We start from the raw sequence: 22,874 nt of genomic DNA, 5'->3' as shown, positions 1-22,874 counted from the left end.
AAAAGAACTTGTAATACCAAGTGTTGGCAGGGATACGGAGTAACTGGAACTCTGGCCCATTACTGGCAGGAATGCAAAGTGGTGCCACCTGCCCCCGAAAACAGTTTGCCAGTTTCTTATCAAGTTAAATGTATACTTGTCATATCCCACCAATCCCACTCCTTGATCTTTACCCAGGAGTCAGACCACTTTTTCATAAGTTAGAACTTCAAATAGGAACATAGTAATTCTCTAAGACAGTATCACCAAGTAAAACTTTCAATACCCAGATTATTACTCATTTTAATCTCTTGGAGCCTTAAAATGAAACTCTTAGGTGAAATGGCTTACCCCAATTTCAGGATCTCATATATAAATATATTTGCATTTACATAAGTGGATTTTTAACAGGCAAGTATTTTTTTTTAAGTTATTGCTTGTGTAAATGGTCTCAACATTTTCTCTTCTTGAACTTCTTTGCAAGGCAGAGGTTGGCTGTAGGTCGCCCAAGGACAACATGACCCAATGGCTGATCCTTCATCTGGAATCAAAAGTTATGGCTTGAGTTTTCTGGTGTTCTTGTGGGTTCATTCTCAGATTTTGGACTTTCTTTCATATTTTGTAGGTTTATTGCTACGCCTCTAGCAAAATCATTTGGCATTAAAGAGGAAGTTCGAAAGAAGATTACACCAAATACTGTCTTAGAGAACTTTTTCAAACATTCCACAAGGCAACCATCTCAAGTAAGTACAAGTTCTTTGTTTTTAGATTAAAAAAAACAACAACAAAAAACTCCTTTCTTAATGTCTCAGTTACCTGTGGCTTACATCATCTGTGTAAGATACCTGTTCCTGTTGACCATCAAATGATTTGACTCATTTGGATTTATTTCCCCTCTATTGACAAGTTATACACTGTTCCAAGCATAGTATAAAATGACACAGAAATATTACAAAATAACCAATATTCATAGTTGAATTATTATTATTATTTTTTAAAGATTTTATTTATTTGACAGAGAGAGATCACAGAGAGAGAGAGGAGGAAGCAGGCCCCCTGCCCAGCAGAGAGCCCGATGCAGGACTCAATCCCAGGACCCTGAGATCACGACATGAGCTGAAGGCAGAGGCCTAACCCACTGAGCCACCCAGGCAGCCCCATAGTTGAATAATTATATTCCGCTACAGTGTTCAACACTAGTAATCAATGCCATAATTTTGGTATAAAGATGAAAATTAAATTTTGGGGGCACCTGGGTGGCTCAGTGGGTTAAGCCGCTGCCGTCGGCTCAGGTCATGATCTCAGGGTCCTGGGATCGAGTCCTGCATCGGGCTCTCTGCTCAGCAGGGAGCCTGCTTCCTCCTCTCTCTCTCTGCCTGCCTCTCTGCCTACTTGTGATCTCTGTCAAATAAATAAATAAAATCTTAAAAAAAAAAAAAAGAAAATTAAATTTTGGGGGGTGGGATACATACAAAGGATCCTTCCACAGGAGACCACTGACTGTTAAGGCAGAGTAGCCAGTACCTGACACTTCTTATGATTATGGTTCCATCGATATACATCACGCACATTAGGAAAGTGTTCACTGGGTGGCTGTCATGAGTCGCGCACATTATTTTATCCACACGGTTAGAATGTGCCGTGCTCCTGCCTACTCCCCAGGAAAGTCAGAGTTCTCTCGGCAATACCAGAGGCACTTCTTGAAATGGTGTAGCATGGGGAATCTTTACATAACACACACAAAAGCTTTTGTTTTGTTTTGTTTTTAATTTTATTTGCCAGTGAGAAAGAGAGAGAGCACAAGCAGGGGAAGTGGCAGGCAGAGGCAGAGGGAGAAGCAGGCTCCCTGCTGAGCAGGGAGCCCAATGTGGGACTCAATCCCAGGACCCTGGGATCATGACCTGGGCCGAAGGCAGATGCTTAACCATCTAAGCCACCCAGGTATCCCACAAAAAAAGGTTTTAATCAAATAGTTATAAAAAAAAATAATGCCCTGGCAGGCCTAGTTTCATTTTCATCATCGTTTAAATGAGAGATGAAATAAAAACTCTTCCCAATATGGCAGACACCCTCTATGATGAATACCGATAGTGACCACTGGTCATTATAAAAGTCAAGAGTATGCTCTAGCATGGTTTAGGATAGAGAGATTTTTAAGGGTGCCAAACTTTACTTGCTGAATTCTGTTGTGTCTACAATGACCATTTCTATCATGGATCTGGTGGGCTCACGTGGAGGTCAGATCATGTCACGTGAAGCATCGGGTCCAGAATTGCTCACAGCTTGCCAGCACTGTCTGTGACTTCTGCCCTCAGCTTTTGCACTGGACTTCCTTGTTTGTTCTTTTCCTAAAATGAGGAGATTCTGACAAGCCATTTCCACATGGTCTTTATTTCCATGTGCCCTAAAGGACAGCTCATGTTCATTTCAACGCTGCTCTTACCACTGGTGATAATAAATACCCAAGATCATTTCACATTTTTCAAAAGCGAAATTAGTTAGCCAGTTTATGAAAAATTCGGGGCCTTATTTTTCTCTCTTTCTGTTTGAAAATACTGTACCCGGGTAATACCGCATATAAACCATGAAGAACAGTGCTATGCTCTCAGTTACTTGACATGTTTCTATAGCAAAAGCTTCAGGTCAGCTTTCTAGGAAACCTAAAATTAGGAAATTTGGTCTCTATCAAGTTTCCCTGCTGTGAAGAGAAAAGAGCCATTTGACAGTTAAAGAAATACCAACATAACATCTTGCACGATTTTCTGTGCATTGTAGGTGTTCGATAAATGTTTGTTTTATGTGTTGATTAGAAATTACTTCCAGAGACTTTTGTTTCCAAGAGGTTTTCTATCCCAATAAGAGTATAGCGAATGAAGCCAGTATTGTCAAGACTGACATTCAACCAGACACATCTGCGCTCCGAAAGAGAAAATAAATTACTTCAAATCATGTTTGAGTGCTATTTCTAGATGCATTTATTAAGCAGATATCTATAGAAATGATGGGATCATAAAATGGAACTGCTTCCCATGAGGGAGTGTGATGAGCTGTGTGGGTTAGTGAATCCAGACCTCCAGGGTTGTGAGAACAAAGGCCTTGGACACAAGGGCAAAGTGAATGCAGTGTCCAACTCCAGACATACTCCTGCTCCTTCCATAGGTTCACACTGCTGGAGGGGGACTTTATCAGGGCCAACGCCCTGTCACCCCCAAGATAAATCCCAGACAAAGCACCCCTTGATGTGAGCCTAGCCATGACTTTCCTCCCCTCCTCTTCATAGGGCTCTACCCTGCCAGACTTCGTTCTGTTCCCCAGGTGTTCCCTGCACACCCCTGCGCTCACCTGCAGACGACCTCACGCGCTGGCCCCTCATCTAGGACGTGTCCCTTCTCTATCCTCTCCTTCTCTGAGGCATTTTTCAGGGTCCAGCCTTTGTGGAACTTTTAGAAGGTCTCCACAGGCGTAGGTCCCATGGTGTCCTGCTCTTCCCCTATCTTAGCACTCGTGAGGTTTCATTAGAATTCTTTGTTTTATTTTCTCCCTTCCTGGCCCATGTCCGTGTTATGATTCATTTAGTTCCCCAGGGACTAGCACAATGCTTGCAAGAAGGAGGCAGCAATAAGTGGTTGACAATTCAGTCTTCTCAAAAGCACAGAAAACAAAAACAAAAACAAAACAACGACCAGACATCAGCCTGTGAACCCTCGGCCTGTAAGAGTAGGTATTCGGGAGGAAACAGACTATCATATGGGCGATATCCTGTTTTTGTTTTGTTCTGCTTTCCTTCTTGCTGGTTAAATAATAGGTAGCAATTTAGGAGGTACAGAGAACCTGCAATTAGGCCTTTGCCAGTCTTCAGTGTCAGATCTGCTTTATGAATTTTATCGACTGTTAACACTGTGGGCCTGAACAATTAGGGCAACTCTGCACAATAACACAGGGGAAACTGTGTGACTGGTCCCAGACCTTGGGGTGTACAACCACCAGGCAGGCCTTATTCGGCCCTTGCAATGTTGGTCCACGATTGGCTTAATCTACTTAGAGGCACCAGTCAAGATTTAGAACCCGTTAGCAATGTCCCATTAAGATTCTGGGTGTGCACTTTCCCTCTGGGAGCCACCGGCCAGAACTGGCTCACAGATGCCTTTCTGGAACAAGAAGGGGCTTTTCTGTTTGCTGCATCCACAGCTCCTGCCTATCTTGTCCACACTGAAGCTGAGGGTCAGTTTGATGCCATTTTATTTTCCTACTAAAGAGGAGATGGAAATAGTTCTTGTACTTGTGTTGGAAAATCAAGGATCAAGGGTAAAGGTATTTCAAAAACTTACAGAACTTATTTCTTTGTGTCAACTGAAAACACTGTAGGTTTAGCCTCTAAAACCTGACTGTATTGAAGACTATAACTTAAGCTCCTGCCATGAAACAGACCTGATCCATCCAGCCATGTGCCTTTTTGGTCTGGCCCTAGGAGAAGAACTTCAAGTGTATGACCTTTGAGCTACTCCATCATCCATATTATGTCTAAATTTAAAAATGAGTTCTGCTTCCCAGAAGAGAAGCAATCATCTATAGTATATTCTACAATCTTTACTTTTTTTTATGATTGAAATTATTTTGGATTAGTTTGACACGGGCTCTACATCTGATTAAAGGTGACAGTGATAGTCAACACCTGTTTGAGTTTTTCTGTCTTATCTGGTGGAGCCATCACTAAGATTGTGTGAAAGACCAGGAAGTGCATTAGCCTCAGTTCTTACCCTCACTTTATTATTAATTTTAGGTCTTGGACAACTTACTAAAACTCTTGGTATTTGAGTTACCTTGTAGGAAAGATGAGGAGATTGGATCTGATCTGAAACTCTACTACTCGATTTGATACCTAGGAAGCCTAGATAAAACTTTGCTGAATGAGTGAGCATACCTCTGCAGCTCGAATGTAGGGGTTGCTGCTAAATTACGGAGTATTGCTGTTTCTTGGTAACTCAGAGTGTTGGGATTTCTTCTTCTTCTTCTTCTTCTTCTTTTTTTTTTTTTTGGTGTGTCAGCGTGTGTGATCCCATAAACCAAAGAGGTAAATTCAAATCACTGGCTTCAGATCTAACGAAGAATGTGTCTCCTCTCCAGCGCCCGAGCTCTGGTAACCCAATAGCGCTTGACCGCATTCCCATCTGACTGCTCTTTATCGCCTGTTCATTCATGTTATCCCTTTTCAGACTGATATTTACGGACTAGCAAAGAAGTGTAACTTGACAGAGCGCCAGGTGGAAAGATGGTTTAGGAGTCGGCGGAATCAAGAGAGGCCGTGCAGGATGAAGAAATTCCAGGAAGCTTGGTAAGATGGCCAGTCAAGATTTTTGCAAAGCTGCAGTTTTATAATAATGGAGCAGAATGGTCATCTCAGAAAGAACACTAACGTTGGAGCCAAAGAAGGTTTGGACCCAGCCCTGTCACTCACCCGTTGGGTGTTTTAAGCTAGTCGCTTCTCTGCTTCAGTTTCCTTCTCAATAAAATGGGGCAAAGCTGTGAACTCTCTAAGACGAGTAGGAGATGGAATGTACTTATCTTGAAGTCCAGAAAAAAAATACAAATGTCTAAATTGGTGTTTATTTTTTCTTAGGGTAGAGGTCAGCCCTGTGTCATAAGACTTTATCACCTGTTTCCAATCATATTTCGATTATTATATCACATTACAAGAGCAGAGAATGGGCAGGTGTCTTTTTTTCTGTCCCACTTGATTCATTCCCCCCTCTAATCCCCCACTCCATGCCCATGGACCGGAAGGCCCATTCCTCTGGATTTCTCACTTGGTTTTAGCGGGAAGGGGTGCAGAGGGGAGGGGTGGAGGGGAGATGTCAGCCTCAGTTGGGGTACCAAGTAGGATTTTTGCCAGAACTGGCTACTTTGAATATGCCTTGGGGGCTGTGAGGCTACATGGCACTTATTTTTTCTTTCATTTGAGTTCTATGGGTTTTTCCCCCTTCTTTAGAATTTAGTTGTACTTTGAGTCACTCCCTTGGTGGCGCATGGGTGGTTCAGTGGTAGAATTCTCGCCTGCCACTCCCTTGGTAGCAAAAACTAATACTTCTGTGAAAAAGGTGGACTAGGTCATTGCTCTCACTTTTTTCTTCTTCTTTACGTCCAGACAAATGCCCATTCACTGGGTTGTGTTGTGGTGTTTTTTTTTTTTTAAGATTTTATTTATTTATTTGACAGAGAGAAACACAGCGAGAGAGGGACACAAGCAGGAGGAGTGGGAGAGGGAGAAGCAGACTTCCCACGGAGCAGGGAGCCGGATGTGGGGCTCAATCCTAGGACCCTGGGACCATGACCCTGGTCGAAGGCAGATGCTTAATGACTGAGCCACCCAGGCGCCCATGGATTATGTTTGATGCCACATTCTACACACCAACAGTGTCCCTTCTTTCTGCCCATTTCTTATGGGCCTCACACTGCCTGGTGACTTTGACCAGACATTTTTTGTTTCAATGACAAAGTGATTAGAGAGCTGATGTCAGACGCTCACATAAATGGAGGCTGGGGCTAAGCTTTAACGGCTTCCTTTGTTTACCTGTACGTGCCTGGGGACTGTGATCCTGCTCTGATGCTGGTGAGGGTTAGGGGCATAAACTCAAGTCTTCAAGGTGTCTCGAAACAAGCGATCATTTCCCATCACAGGCTTCCACTGGAAGCTCAATGTGAATGGCCTGGTTTGTTTTCCAAATAGCTTCTCTGATTTTTAGCTCTTGAAAGTTTGGATAATGTTGTTACCACTGATGTCAGCTTCGCCAGTCTCTTTAAACCATCGCCACAAAGCACTACAAGGTGGCACTGGTCTCATATTACGTTTTCCTGTTCTCCTACTATTGTTCATGTATTTTTCCTAGCAAATGATTCTTATCTTAAATAAAGTCCCCAGGCAGGGACAAATTCTCTCCTCTGGAGCTGAATCAGACTGGAAAGTCCCTGGTAATTTCTTGTACATGATAGTGCCTTACAGTTTATAAATAATGTTTGATCCTCCCTCCAATGCTATGAGGTAATCAAGGAGAGTGGAGCTAGCCCCGTGAAAGAAATGAAAAATGATTCGACCTTTCCAGGGCCGTATGTCAATCAAATTTCAATGAAATGGGAGGGAAAACAGAAATAAGAAACTACGGGTCTGGCTTCTTAAAGGACCTTGTTCAAGGTTCCCTAGCTGTTGGCAGGGCTATGGCACTCACGTCTTCTGACTCTTTTTGTGGTACTCTTTCTGCTCCGTGGTATTGCCTCTTGACCCATAATGCTTAGCTCTCAGCAACCAGAAACCGCCTAGGTCAATTAACCATTTGGGTCAACGAGGCCTAATGTTGGGAATCTGGTTGCTGATGAGTCTACTGAAAGTCAGCTTTGGAATTCAGGCCAGGGAAGGGAATTTCAGGCTGTCAGCTGTCAGTCAGCCAGGCAACGAAGACGGTTATGTCAACTCTCTTCTCTGTACGCGGCTCAGCCCTACACTGGGCGGAGTTCTAGGTTGTTTTGTTTTGTTCTTTCCCCCATTTTCAAGTTGTTCATGTGGTATATTTGGAATTGGGAGAAAATTCAGGAATCCCTATTAAGGAAAGGGGTTCATGGTGTAACTAAATAAACTAGCACCAGATGTGAAATTTGGTCAACAGCTTCTGTCTGATTCTTTCTTCTTACAACACCTTTCTTTCTTCCTTTGTTTTCCTTCCTTCCTTCCTTCCTTCCTTCTTTCCTTCCTTTTTCTTTCTTTCTCTTTCTCAGTGTTCAACGCTTCATTGGTTAAGTGTAACACCCAGTGCTCATCACAGCACGTGCCCTCCTCAATACCCATCACCCTGTTACTCCTTCCCTCCACCTCTCCACTCTCCTCCCCTCTGAAGCCCCCAGATTTTTCCCCAGGATCCACAGTCTGTCATGGTTCATCTCCCTGGTTTGATTTCTCCCCCTTCAGATTTTGCTCCCTTCCCCTATGGTCCTCCGTGCTATTCCTTATGTTCCACGTGAGTGAAACAGTACAATAATTGTCTTTCTCTGCTTGACTTACTTCACTTAACATAATCCCCTCTAGTTTCATCCATGTTGATCCAAATGTTGGGTATTCATCGTTTCTGAGGCTGAATAATATTCAAAGTTCTAGATTTTAAGAGGGAAGTGAAAGTAGAAGTCCTGGTCACTAGCCTTAAACAGCTAATCAGGGAGACCAGACTGTCCCTTGTGAAACCACAGGATCCATCCAGTTATTCTACCAATGGTGCATGAGCCTCTACCCCTGTAGTCCATGGTCATGTTTCAATGCGTGGTGGGCATTCAGAACAGATGGTGTCGGTAGAGCTGGTTACAGTAGAGGAAGGCTTTTTAGAGGTCAGACCTAGAGGAGGGAGTGGCAACATGGACCTTGAGGATTGAGCTGGGATTTCCATGAGAAAAGAATTCAGGATTTGAAGGGAGTTTGTTTCAAGGAAGGCAACGAGGCAGAGAAAGAATGTGAACAATGTATTCAGGATATAGAAGCGGGCCAACAGACCAAATGCAAGCTTTACCTTCTTCTTTACAGATACCACAAATTTCCTCAAAGTCAGAACACCATTGTAGACTTAATAAATCAAGCAAAATGCCAAGCCACTGAATCGTATGAGGATTGTGCTTTATTCCTCCAGCAACGTGATGTGCTGTGGGAATCATAGTAAGAGACACCTAGCCCCACGCATGTGGGAAATCTCAGAAAACTTATTTCCCAACACCGAGCTTTAACAATGACTCGCCCAAAAGCAGAAACTCCTCTATAATATCAGGAGATTTTAAGTTTACTGTTTTATTTCCTTGATGACTTCCTTTTTTTAAAATTGATATATAATTGACCTACAGAATTGGATTAGTTTCACATGGTGATTGGACATCTACATACATTCAGAAGTGATCACAACAATAAATCCAGCAGCTGTCTGCCACCATATAAAGTTGTTACAGTATTATTAACTGTATCCCCTGTGCCGTACTCTGCATCCCCAAGTTTTATATACTAAATAACTGGTAGTTTGCACCTTTGACTCTCCTTCCCTTGTTTCACCCCTACCCTCTCCCTCTGGCGACCACCAGATTGTTCTCTGTAGCTGTGAGTCTGTTTCTATTTTGTTTTATTTGTTCACTTGCTTTCTTTTTTAGACACTATGTGTAAGTGAAATCATATGGTATTTGTCTTTCTAGACTGTCTGATTTATTTCACTTAGCTTAATACGCTCTAGCTCCATCCATGTTGCACAAATGGTAAGGTTTCATTTTTTTATAGCCAACTAGTATTCGTGTGTGTGTGTGTGTGTGTGTGTGTGTATCTCACATCTTCTTTATTCATTCATCTGTCGATGGGCACTAAGTCGCTTCCATATCTTGGCTATAGTAATTGGTTACATTTAAAAATGATGACCCCTAAACCCTGTTCTGCAGAATTCAGGATTTTAAACCACAGTGCATCCTTTATTTTTAAAGTAAACTCCATATTAGCTGTCCACTTTTCTTTTTAAATAAACATTTCCATCTAGCAGCAAAAAGTTTATTACAAAGATCCCAGGTAATTTCCAAGGAGCTGATGTAGATAGACAGGGAGCTCTCCTAACTCTGGAGGGAGGGCTCCCCTCTGGCTGGCTGGGCTGCCATCTTGCCTTTGCTGACCCAGGGACAGGTCCCTGCCTGCTCCACTGGGCCTTGCCCCCTCCTTAGCCCCATTGCTGGCCTTGCCAGCTTCTCTCTCCATTGCTCAAGATTGCATTTGCCATCTGGGCCTGACCAATCATTTTCTGGATTTTTCTTTTTTTCCAAGAAATTTTTTTACTTCTAATTTCGTTTTTCTTAGCCTTTCCTGGAAAAAAAAGGAGGGGAGGACAGTTTTACTACCTTTTTCATCTGAAACAGGTAAAACAACATCAACAAGTACTTTATCATTCATCTCACAATTAGGGAAGTGCAGCGGTTCTCAAACTTTTTGGTTTTAGAACCCTATTTGTCCTCTGAAAAACCCTGAAGGACCCCAAAGAGCACTTGTTTGTGTATGTTATGGCTACCAATACTAGAAATGAAGGTAGAGACATTTATAAAACATAAGGATACACAAACGATGGGGCACCTGGGTGGCTCAGAGGGTTAAAACCTCTGTCTTTGGCTCCGGTCATGGTCCCAGGGTACTGGGATCGAGCCCTGCATTGGGCTTCTCTGCTCAGTGAGGAGCCTGCTTCCTCTCTCTCTCTGCCTACCTCTCTGACTGCTTGTGATCTCTGTCTGTCAAATAAATAAATAAAATCTTAAAAAAAAAAAAAGAATACACAAACGCACATCATATCAACTCTTAGAGTGATGCTGGTATCTCCTGTACTGAGCCTCTGGAAATCGCTGTTCCTGTGAGGGGATGAGTGAAAATGTCAATAACATGGTAGTCATGTTATGGAAATATTTTGACGCCAGGAATCCCTGACACACACTTTGAGAACCCCCGGGAGAGCATAATGGAGCCTACGAGGACCAGTTAAGGAAAGTGCGACGCTTGGGTTTGGCATTCACATCCAATGTCCCCTGCACAGCCTCGGGGATCATTACATAATCTCTCCCAACCTCTGTTTCCCTCTGTGGTCACCACCTTATCTACTGTTCCTAGTCCAGAAACCTGTTGTGAAGATAAACATGTGACAACACCCACGGGATGAGCACAGCGCCTGGCACAGAGTAAAGAGATCAGCAAATATCGGAGAAAAGAACAATTCAAGATGTACCACCTAGACTCACGGCTTCCTCTGGGGCCGGCAGGTCCGATCCTACTTTTTCTGTTCCTGTTTGGCCACGATATGCTCTTTGAGTCTAGGGAGCCAAGGATATGCTCTTTGAGTCTAAGTGTGGGCCTTTGCCGGATGGGCTATGAACATAACAAGGATGGGCAGGTCTCAGCCGGCTCTACTTATCAAATGTTCTTTGGGTATTTTTATGGTTCAGATTTCTGAAGACTGGGATCCTACTTTTTTTCTATCAAAACAAGCCAGGAAGAAAGATGATCATCCGGCCTATAGGCAGGACAATGTTCAGGAAGAACCACTGGCTTCGGAGTCCAGAGACCTGCCCTCAGCCTCAGCTGTGTTACCTGCTTAGGTGTGGGAGCTGGGGAACTGGTTTTGCCTTTGATGAGCCTGACAGTCCATCTACAAAATGGGGTTGGGTGAGCCTGGTGGTGGGTATTAAGGAGGGCACGTATTGCATGGAGCACTGGGTGTGGTGCCTAAACAATGAATTTTCAAACACAGAAAAAAAAAATTTTTTTAAAGGAAAAAAAGAAGAAAACAAAAAGAGAAAACATAGAATGGGAAAAAATGTCCCAATAGGTATATTTGACAAAGGACTTGTATCCAGAAAAAAGAATGATTATAACTCAACTACAAGAAGAAAAGCAACCTAATAGAAAATTCGACAAAACTACTTGAATTTTGACTTCACAATTAAGATACACAAATTTTCAATTTATATGTTAACTCTTTTTTTTTTTTTTTAAAAAGGGATCTATGTCTGCCTTCCTCTTTCTTACTTAGCTTTCAGGCATATTGAAGAAAATGCTCTAAAGCATTATGCAAGAATAAGGAACAAACATTATTATTATTATTATTATTATTATTATTATTTTAAGATTTTATTTGAGAGAGGGCACGAGCGGGGAGAGGGGCAAAGGGAGAGGGAGAAGCAGACTGAGCAGGGAGCTGGACTCCAGGCTTTATCCCAGGACCCTGGGATCGTAACCTGAGCCAAAGGCAGACACTTAACCCACTGAGACACCCACGCACCCCAACAAATATTATTTTTAATATTATTATTGGTTCAGCAATCATGAAATAAAATAGCCATACCTTTTTTTTTTGCAACTTTATTGTGCAAACTTATAAACATCCACAAAAGCAGAAAGACTGGTATAAGGAGCTCTGTGTGCTATGTACCCGTCATCGTGTTTAATTATCACCAGTTGATGGCAATCCTGTGTCATCTGTGTCCCCCCCTGTTTCTGTGGATAAATTTTTTTCTGCCACTTATATTGTGATAAAGTTGACATACGTCGCTGTGTAAGTTTAAGGTGTACAGCATGATGGTTCGACTTCTGTATATTGTGAAATGATCGCCACAGTGAATTTAGTTAGCGTACAAAAGGGAAAAAAGTGTTGTCTTCTCCTTGGGATGAGAACTTGAGGATCTATTCACTTAGCATCTTTTAAACATGCCATACAGCAGTTCAACTCTAGTCATCACTCTGTACATTACATCCCGGGACTTATTTACCCTGTAACCCAGAGTGTGTTCCTTTTGACCACCTTCATCGCAGTATTACCAAAAATTACTTTTGACACAGATATCAGCCATTGTATGATTTCACTGTAAATATTTTGGTATGTATCTCTAAGAAGTAAGGACTCTATTTTAAACAAAATTGAAATACCAATATGATACTCTAAAAAAAATCTTTAATAACTGGTGCCTGGGTGGCTCAGTTGGTTAAGTGGGCAGACTCTTGGTTTCAGCTCTGGTTGTGCTCTCAGGGCTGTGAGATGGAGCCTGATGTTGGGCTCCGTGCTTGTCCCTCTCTCTCTCTCTCTCTCTTTCTCTCAAATAAAAAAATCTTCTAAAAAAAACCTTTAATAATATTAAATATTCTTGATTAACTCACAGTTTTCTTTACAGTTCGTTTGTTTGAACCAGGATCTTTTATAGGTCTTTCTCCATACGTGAGAAAATTGCCTTTTTTTTTTTTTTTCTTTGAAGTCTGCTTTTCAGAGACAAGACTAAAGTCTGGCCACATGGAAACCTTTTCACTGGGACTTAAGTGGGGATAAAATAAAGGATTAGATTAATACTAATGTCAAAACGTTGTCCATTGTGTACCAGGAACTGGGTCTATTGTGTGTCAGGCATAATATAAACAGGAGTAATAGTTGTCCCCACTAGTTAATGCTTGCTTCATACCAGGCACTGTGATCAATACTTTCCACTAATTAGCCTCGATTCTTTTTACATTTTGAGGTAAGTTTTGTCATTCCCATTTTATATGTGAAGACGTGAAGACTTCCCAAGGTTAAGTGATTTCCCTATAGTTACAGCCGTCAGACAAGAGGCAGAGTCAGGATATCAGATTAGATTCGCCCGTGCATTCTTTCCAGACACCGTCGTTCCAAACATATTTCTCCTCAAATGTCAATCACCTTTACCAGATCTTTCTTTCTTTTGGCAGCTGGAGATTTGCATTTTACTTAATGATTACTGTTGCTGGAATTGTCTTTCTTTACGATGTAAGTTGTCTCTCTGATATTCTTTGATGGGAATTTGTCTTTAATTATAAAAATCATTGCCTGTGAATTCCTCATGAAATAAGGTTCTCAATAAGTTAACCAGCTTTCATGCTTTTAAAATCATGTCAATGTCTAGAGAAGTCATAACCCCTCAGTCTGCCTTTCAAAGCCTTGTTAAGCATTGAATTTGCAAACATAAGTCTGAAACCTAATCTCTCCCTATTTCCACTCACATGACCCCTGTGCCAATGACCCTGGCTCCTGACAATCCACTGAACATACCTGGTGTATTTCACTTTTGGATTTTAGCCCATTTTACCCTTCTGCCAGAAATGTCTTGTCCCTCCCACCTCTACCTCCACCTGCCGAATCCCATCCAGGCCCTTACAAAATACCACCTGTTCCGTCAAGACTCGGTACTCACTTATCAGAAATCTTCCCTTACCATATGACCTTTGCATTGTCTGTTTAAAGAGTTACTAAACGATTACCTCATTAAGTGATGTATAAACTGCATAGTAAGTTGAATATTTCCTTTTTAAAAAAAAATATTTTAAAAAATATTTTGTTTATTTGAGAGAAAGAAAGTGAGAGAGAGAGAGAGAGAGAGAGAAGGAACCAGGGGAGGAGCAGAGGGAGAGGGAGAAGTCAGCTCCTCATTGATCAGGGAGTCCAATGTGGGGCTCGATCCCAGGACCCCAGGGCCATGACCTGAGCTGAAGGCAGATGCTCAACTGACTGAGCCACCCAGGAGCCCTGACTGAATAATTTCCTGTGCAAGACAGCACTGTGTGGTCCCAGATTCACTAGAAGTCGTGAGTATCCGAGGCATGTTATATGGGGACATGTATAAATACCGACAGGGAGAGGTGCAGCAGGAACAATAGTGACATCAGAAAGAGCTTATATTTTCTGCTGAAATCAGCCTTTGATGCTGACAAACTAATTTTTTTCTCGCTTGGTCCCTTGTTTTTTCAGAAACCTTGGGTATATGACCTGTGGGAGGTGTGGAATGGCTATCCCAGGCAGGTAAGTCCCTTCTGATACGTGTTGTAGCTTTATGAACTTTCAAACAAAACCCTTAACTTGATTTTGGAATTCTTGTCTACCCTTTCAGAAATAAAATGCCTTGAAATATTATCTTTGATTCCTTCTCAGAAGTTGAAATCTTTTTTAAACTTTGTTTATTTAAGTGAGGGAGAAAGAGAGAGACAGAGAGAGGGAGGGGCAGAAGGAGAGAGAAACCTAAACAGACGCTGTGCTGAGCCTGGACCCTGAGGAGGGGCTCCATTTCATGATCTTGACATCATCACCTGAGCTAAAACTAAGAATTGGACTCTTAACCGGCTGTGCCCCCCAGATGTCCCTCAGAAATCGAAATCTTAAAGCATCACCATTTTGGGGAATTCTGTGGAACATAAATAGGTATAAACAAAAGTTTAATGCCTTAAAATGAGTCATTGATACAGTAATACTAAAGTAGTGAATGCTGTCATTGTCCTTAGCCCTTGCTGCCGTCCCAGTACTGGTACTACATTTTGGAGATGAGCTTTTATTGGTCTCTGATATTTAGCCTTGGCTCTGATGTTAAGAGGAAGGTAAGTATCTTTTATTGTTTGTTTTTAAGATTTTGTTTATTGCAGGGGGTGCTCAGGAGAGAGCAAGCAGGGTGGGGGGTGCTGCAGGGGGAGAGGGAAAGAGAATCCTAAGCAGACTGTGCTGAGCGCAGAGCCAGATATGGGGCTCGATCCCAGGACCCTGAGATCATGACCTGAGCTTAAACCAAGAGTCAGATGCTTAACCAACTGAGCCACCCAGGTGCCTCTAGGTAAATATATTATTTACAAAGCTGATTTATCTACTTTTTCAGAAATTGTCAACCCTCCCGTCCCCAATCCTAATCTTTACACTGTATTGTTAGGTGTATTTAATTTCAATTCCTAGCCTTTTTGTATTTTATAGAATGGTGCAAATCTGCTCATGCTTTGGACCCTCAGTAAGTGTTTGCAGTAAAGCATTCTAGACCCTTCCACTTGGAAGCTCCACTCTTGTTCAGCAAAAAGAGAATTCTCCTTTATGTGGTCTGTTTTGTCCTTTGGGTTTAGACAATTGCTGTTCTGCAGTACAGGTGTTAGTAGTTTTAATTCTGCAGCCACATCCTTTACTTGATTACAAACCACCTTATGTAATTTTTTGATGTGTTCAAAGACTTCAAATACATGTTGTCCTTAATTCATCCAAGATTTTTGGGAGGAAACTTTGGGCATGCTTGGCTTTACTTTAAATGTAGAAAAATTGAGTCACAGGCATGCTAAAAAAAATGTATCCTCTGAGTTAACAAAATGAGGCATTTTAGGAACCGTTTGCTGCTACAGAAAATCCTTTATTAGATTCTCAATGCAATCACAAGATTTTATCATGTATGTTAGAAACTCAGATCAAATAATAAATACTCTTGGCATATACCTCCAAATGCTACACTCTATTTACAAAGTCAGTTTGTGGAAAAATTTGTGTGATAAAGTTAAGTTGAACTCAGTATTAAGGAGATAATCTCAGACCAAGTCAGCTTGGTTAAATGTTTGGGTGTGTGATGGTATGCCCCATCTATCACCTAAAGGGCTCAATTCACTGTAGTGAAGAGATCTTAAAATAAAGAATGTACGTATAAGAGGGGCACCTGGGTGGCTCAGTGGGTTAAGCCTCTGTCTTCGGCTCGGGTCATGATCCCAGCAAGCCCCACATTGGGCTCTCTGTTCAGCAGGGAGCCTGCTTCCCCATCTCTGCCTACTTGTGATCTCTGTCTGTCAAATAAATAAATAAAATCTTAAAAAAAGAAAGAATGTAAGTATAAGAATATAATATGTAAAAGTCTGATAAAAATAATCTCCTTTTCCATAAAACTTAATCATAGCTGTAGATGAACCGCCATTAATTTTAGCCTGGGCAAAGAATACATCAAAATTTAATTGTTTGAGTCATTTTTTTCAAGGGAGAGAATTAAAAATAATCCCCTTTTAAAAGGTCTTCAAAGATATACTAAGGTGGATCAATGTTATATTGATCCTGTCTTTCTCCCCCATCTGAGTTTACAGTTGTTGGTTTCTCTTTACTAACAAGGGCATTGGGTACCTTTTTAAAAATTAAATATAAATAGACGTCATATATTTTGTAAATACATATCTTCAGAGACAAAAATTTTTGGAAGGTGGGTAAAGCATGGACTCTGGAGTCAGAATGCCCAGGTTTGAAACTCTGGGTTCACCATTCACTAACATCTCAGGCTAGCTGACCAGACTCCCTAAACTTGATTTGTAAAATGATGGTGTAAAATGGAGCTAAAAATAGTTTCCATCTTCTCTAGTTATTGTGAAAATTAACCCATACAAAGCACTTCCTGGTGTACAGTAAGTGCTCAGGAAGTTAGACCATTATTAGTAGTATCATGTTTACTCTTTTACTTCAGCTACAAGGAAACTGAAATCTTTAAGTTTTTTTCTTAAACATCCTTCTAGAGGTCTCTGCACACTGTACAAGGCAGTCATTGATAGTGCGTAATTCATTGGTTTTGAGTATGTCCAGTTACAGCCACAGTCATTTTTAGAATATTTTTGTCACCCCCCCAAAGATATCCTGTCCCTTTTTGCAGTCATTCCCCATTTCTCCTAACTTCTCTTGCTCTAGGCAACCCACTGACCTACTTTCCATCTCTATGGATTTGCCAATACTGTATATTTCATATAAATAAGCTGAATCATAATATATGGGTTTTTTGTGTCTGGTACTTTCAGTTAACATAATGTCTTCAAGGTTCATTCATGTGGAAGCATGTATCAGTCCTCATTCCCTTTATTTGCTAAATAACTGCCCATGGTATAGATAGATTGCATTTTATTTTACCTTTTTACTACTTGACGGCTATTTGGGATGTTTTCTTTGTTGTCTCTTGGGAATAATGGAATATGAACATTCATATTCAAGTTTTTGCATGGACATATTTTGCATGGACATTATTTTTATTTCTTCCAGTAGAATTGCTGGCTTATATGATAATTCTCTATTTAACCTTTTGTGAAACTGCCAAAAGTGCTGCACCATTTTACATTCCTCCCAGCACCATACAAGCATTCTAGTCTTTCCACGTCCTTGCCAACACTTGTTAGAGTTCATCATTTTTATTATAGCTATCGTGGTGGGGATGAAGCCGTATCTCATGGTGGTTTTGATTTACATTTTCCTGATGACTAATGAGGGTTGAGTGCCTTTGTGTACTTGCCCGCCGTTTGTATATGTTGTTTGCAGAAAATGTTTAAGTTTTTATCCTTGACTGTGGTAGCTTCTTTTAGCCCAGGGTTGGTAGTATTGTCCTTTCATTTGTTACGTGTTTCCTATGTGGTAACTCTGACTTTAATGGTTGTAAAATTTTAATATATTGTATATCTGTCTTTTTCCCTTTTTGGAATTAGAGAATAAAGGATAAATGTAAATATACACAGGAATGTGTGTGTATGTATATGGTGTGTGTATGCATGCATGTGTGTGTGTGTCTATGTATATCCATTGTGGGTCAGTGGAAAGAACAGCAGATGTTAGGACTTCGATGACAACTATTCAACACTGTCCCAAATGTAAGTGACTTCATCAGTGAGGATAACATGTGTTAGTCCCCTCACAAGGATTGTGTTTAAGAATCAAAGTGAAACACCAGTCAGAATGGCTAAAATCAACAAGTCAGGAAATGACAGATGCTGGCGAGGATGCGGAGAAAGGGGAACCCTCCTACACTGTTGGTGGGAATGCAAGCTGGTGCAGCCACTCTGGAAAACAGCATGGAGGTTCCTCAAAATGTTGAAAATAGAACTGCCCTATGACCCAGCAATTGCACTATTGGGTATTTACCCTAAAGATACAAATGTAGTGATCCAAAGGGACACATGCACCCGAATGTTTATAGCAGCAATGTCCACAATAGCCAGACTATGGAAAGAACCTAGATGTCCATCAACAGATGAATGGATCAAGAAGATGTGGTATATATACACAATGGAATACTATGCAGCCATCAAAAGAAATGAAATCTTGCCATTTGCAACAACATGGATGGAACTAGAGCGTATCATGCTTAGCGAAATAAGTCAAGCAGAGAAAGACAACTATCATATGATCTCCCTGATATGAGGAAGTGGTGATGCAACATGGAGGCTTAAGTGGGTAGAAGAATAAATGAAACAAGATGGGATTGGGAGGGAGACAAACCATAAGTGACTCTTAATCTCACAAAACAAACTGAGGGTTGCCGGGGGGAGGGGGTTTGGGAGAAGGGGGTGGGATTATGGACATTGGGGAGGGTATGTGATTTGGTGAGTGCTGTGAAGTGTGTAAACCTGGTGATTCACAGACCTGTACCCCTGGGGATAAAAATATATGTTTATAAAAAATACAAAATTAAAAAAATAAATAAATAAATAAATAAATAAATAAATAAATAAAAGAATAAAAAAAAATAAAATGTTAAAAAAAAAAAAAGAATCAAAGTGAAAGCATTTTACAAATTTCAAAACATTCAGATGTAAGTTGGTTACAAATCTTGCCATTTGCCACGACATGGTTGGAACTAGAGGGTATTATGCTCAGTGAAGTAAGTCAATCAGAGAAAGACAATTATCATATGATCTCTTTGATATGAGGAATTTGAGAGGCAGGGGAGGGGGTTGTGGGGGGAAGAGAGGGAAAAAATGAAACAAGATGGGACTGGGGAGGGAGACAAACCATAAGAGACCCTTAATCTCAGGAAACAAACTGACGGCTGCTTGGGGGTGGGGCAGTAGGGAGAGGGTGGCTGGGTGATGGACTTTGGGGATGGTATGTGCTATGGTGAGTGCTGTGAACTGTGTAAGACTGATGATTCACAGACCTGTACCCCTGAAGCAAATAATACATTATAGGTTAATTTTAAAAGTTGTTTTTTGAAAAATATTATTATTATTATTGTTATTGTTGTTAACACTTCCAGTGATTAGGAAATAACTGCATTTGCCTAATAGCTTCTATTTTCCTCTCCTTTTGTAGGATTTTCTAGCTCATGTCATCCACCACCTGGCTGCTCTTAGTTTGATGAGCTTCTCTTGGTGCGCTAATTATATTCGCAGTGGGACCCTCGTGATGATTGTGCATGATGTGGCGGACATTTGGCTGGAGGTAAACGTTTGCCATTAAAAAATTAATAACAGTACCATGTCTTGGGTTTCTGGAACTCCTCCCTGGGAGAATGGTCTGGGAGTGATTTAGCAAGCCTCCCTGTCCTGAAAACACCCAAAGTCTGAGGTTGTCTCTGGGTCCTCGGGTGCTTCAAGCTTAGAGAAATGAAAGCTTTTAGTGTTTAGTCCCCAGTCTTCTCCACGGTACTTGAGAGAGGTTAACCCATGGGGTTCCACCTGTACACGTTGCCTGCAGATACTAGCTCAGGAAGTAAGGTGAGATAACTTGAGGAAGGAATGAGCTCTAATCGTTTAAAAGGAAAATGTGGATTTGTGGCTTTATGGATTCTTAATGTTGGATAGTACCATATATTGACTTAAGCCAAAGCCAAATACCCATTGAAGGGTCACACTGGCCAGACAGGGATCCTCCTCCAGTTTTAAAGAACGAGGGCTGATGTTTCTTCAAGTGGCATTTATTTCCTAAGGGAGGAATGTTTTGGAGCAGGGGACATTAAAACAAGAGTCTCCCTCATCCCAAGCAACACACAACAGGAGTAACAAAGCAAATTAGGATTGTTTTCTCTACTTGTCTGGGTTATGTATTGGTTCCTGTTTGCCCCGAGGCAGTGATCCAGCAGCCCTCTTGCTCACCAGCTCTCCTGCTGTACTTAGGGCCACATTTCCCAGAGCCATAAGTTTGTCCTCTAAATACCTTCACTTATAATGAAGCCGAGGAAAATAATGCTTGCCCATCTCGTGTGCAGGATTGCCTCTTGAAGGGTTAATAGCTGAATGTAAGTTGGTATGGGAGAAATTCAATTTGATAGCATCTTGTTCTTCTAGATCAGGGTTCACCAAACTTTCTGGTGAAGGGCCAGATAGTAAATCAATTCTGTGGGCACTGTAGAATCTCTTGCCATATCATCTTCTTTTCTGACTGTTTGCTTTTTCTTTTCTCATACCCCTTTAAAAATGTGAAACCCATCCTTACGGAGTGACTACCTTTAGCCCATTGGCTGGATGGAAGTTTGCTAAACCCTGTTATAGATGTAACCAGAAGTCATTTGAAGCCATTTCAAAGCCACTGGCTACTGTTAAAATATTAAATGTATACAGAATTTTGTTTCTTCTGTGTAATTGGCATTAGACACGTAAATCCCATTCCAAAGGCAAAGATTATTCAGGGCAGCAAATGGCTTAGCAGAAGAAGGATTGTGCCAGTTTTCCCATGTGTTGTGATCGCAATGTAGCCATATCTGTTATAATTACCTCTGCCTCTGATTGTATCTCGGTAACCCTGCCTGTAATTAAGACCACATTGGCCATGACTTAAGAACTTGATGCTACTCTGTTGATTTTAAGCACTCTAGCCTTTGGTGTGTATCCACTGTAAAAAAAAAAAAAAAAAAAAAAAAAGCTTCATTGTGTTGTTAAAAAGGAGTTAGATGTGGAGACTGGGAATAAGCTCTGGGTTGTCCCTGCCCACTCTCCCCGACCCATCCCTGACATGCTATGACTCCCTAGGTGACTGGGGCAAATCACTTAATGCTTTGTTTTCTGTCCTCGGCGGTAATATGAGAAGTCATATCTGCTCCGTAGGGTATATCGTGAGATTTAGCTCATTACTGTTGGAAAATGTTCTGAGCTTCTTAGGTGAAAAAAAAAAAAAAAGCAAACAGAAGGAAAATGAAATTTCAAACTCAGAGGGCCCTTCGGAGATAAACTATGAGAACAGCCTCATGTTGTTAATGATCATGAATCATTCCTGATTCACAAACCACGATCTAACCTGAGATTCAATGAGCAAGGCCAGCACCTTCCACCATCTGGGAAGAGGCACCACGAAGTGGTGGCACGGGGGCCGATTTCTGATATCCTCCAAGGATGCCTGGTCCACAACTTCCTCGAGTAGTTGGCTTTTCTGGTTGTCTTCTCGGGCAAGTGCTCATTGAACCCAGACATTGAACAACTTTTGGCCCTGTTGAGACCCTCCTAAAGATGGTGACTATTAATCTTTCATATTCCTCAAGACAGTTGGTGTGAGTCATCTTTTAGCCTTTTCTTGGAAAGGAAAAACAGCCTTAACATCTAGAACTCTGACTTAGAAGGAACCTCTGTGTTCTTCATGCCTCCTCCTGATCCTCTTGTTTCCCCCATGTTCAAGTTTGTATGCAGGGCCCAATGCTTGAACAGTATCCTGACTCACGCTTAGCAAAGGACCAGAGTGACTGTCGATCTCCATCATTGCACAGCTGGGAATATTCTGTGTGTGTATTTACCCCAAGGAATGCTACTTTGCCTTCACAAGTGCTCTCCCTTCCTGCCTGTGCACATCTAGCTAGCCACCCTAGCCCAGCCTCTGACTCTTCAAACAACTCCCACACTCCATTCCAAGCACCCTGAACTTCTGGCCCAGATCCCCATACCCATCTCCCACCCACTTGGCAGACTAGCCTTCCGTCGCAGCATTTGAATCTGTTGCCTTCTGGGCCCCCTGCCTCTCCACAATCTGATCATATCCTTACCCCATGGTAAATATGGCAGAGTATGGAAAACGTCATGAAAACCCTTCCTGAAGTATAAGTATGCTGCCTCTCTTGGTTTAGAGTGGCTTTGAGCTACCAGACCAGTTTCAGTCCTGAAACCATGCAGACCTGAGCCACGCTTCTGGAGGGATGACCTACACTCAGCAACTCCTATCCACCTCCCACCACCCCCGAGTCCAGATACCTTCCCATGCAGCCTTGGGCTCCACTAGATAATGCCAGAGAGAATTCTCATCCATTAACCTGCTACTACCACATTAAACACTTTCTGTAATTCCTTTTACTCAATGCAGACCATATGAATAGTGTAGACTAGCATAAAATAAGTGGGGAAAAATCCAGTGCTTGCAACTTCGTTTCAACTAGGACACAGCCCCCAGGGTGGCCCCCTCACTCTGCCCCTTTTGTCAGCTGCCTTGATTGCAATGTGTGCAGCCCAGCCCAGCCCAGATCTTCACTCATATTTCAACCTTTCTCTAATCCAGCTCTACAATCAGTTAAGTGGAGAAAATAAATCAGCGCCCCAATGAAATGCATGCTAACATTCACTGGGCTAACTTGTAGGGCTTGTGAAGGACAGGAGTAATATTACAGTCATTTAAACATATCTTTTTTTTTTTTTTTTTAACATTCTATTATGGAAAATTTCAAACAAACAGCAAAGAGAAGAGCATAATGGACCCAGTGGGCCTTTCCTCCAGTGTTACCAGTGGTCAGTGTGGCCAGCCTTGTTTTGTCCATTTCCCCATCCATCCCTCTCCCCTACCCCCCACACAGAGACCACTTTGAACCAAATCCTGGACATCGTATCTTTTATAAATATTTAATTTAAGAATTTTATTCTA

At 41.6% G+C, this 22,874-nt stretch overlaps 1 protein-coding gene across 1 annotated transcript in view; it reads left to right on the top strand.

Moving 5' to 3' along the window:
* CERS3 (ceramide synthase 3) overlaps positions 1-22,874 on the top strand; it is a 96,613-nt gene that overhangs the window by 34,918 nt on the left and 38,821 nt on the right. Inside the window, exons 4-9 of the mRNA XM_059418484.1 lie at positions 605-722; positions 5,193-5,311; positions 13,226-13,283; positions 14,262-14,312; positions 14,789-14,881; positions 19,353-19,481. Coding sequence (XP_059274467.1) covers positions 605-722; positions 5,193-5,311; positions 13,226-13,283; positions 14,262-14,312; positions 14,789-14,881; positions 19,353-19,481 — 568 coding nt within the window. The remainder of the gene's footprint in view (positions 1-604; positions 723-5,192; positions 5,312-13,225; positions 13,284-14,261; positions 14,313-14,788; positions 14,882-19,352; positions 19,482-22,874) is intronic.

The sequence above is a fragment of the Mustela nigripes genome, chromosome 13, assembly GCF_022355385.1.
Source record: "Mustela nigripes isolate SB6536 chromosome 13, MUSNIG.SB6536, whole genome shotgun sequence".
Lineage (NCBI taxonomy): Eukaryota > Metazoa > Chordata > Mammalia > Carnivora > Mustelidae > Mustela > Mustela nigripes.
This window is presented reverse-complemented; position numbering and strand designations above follow the sequence as displayed.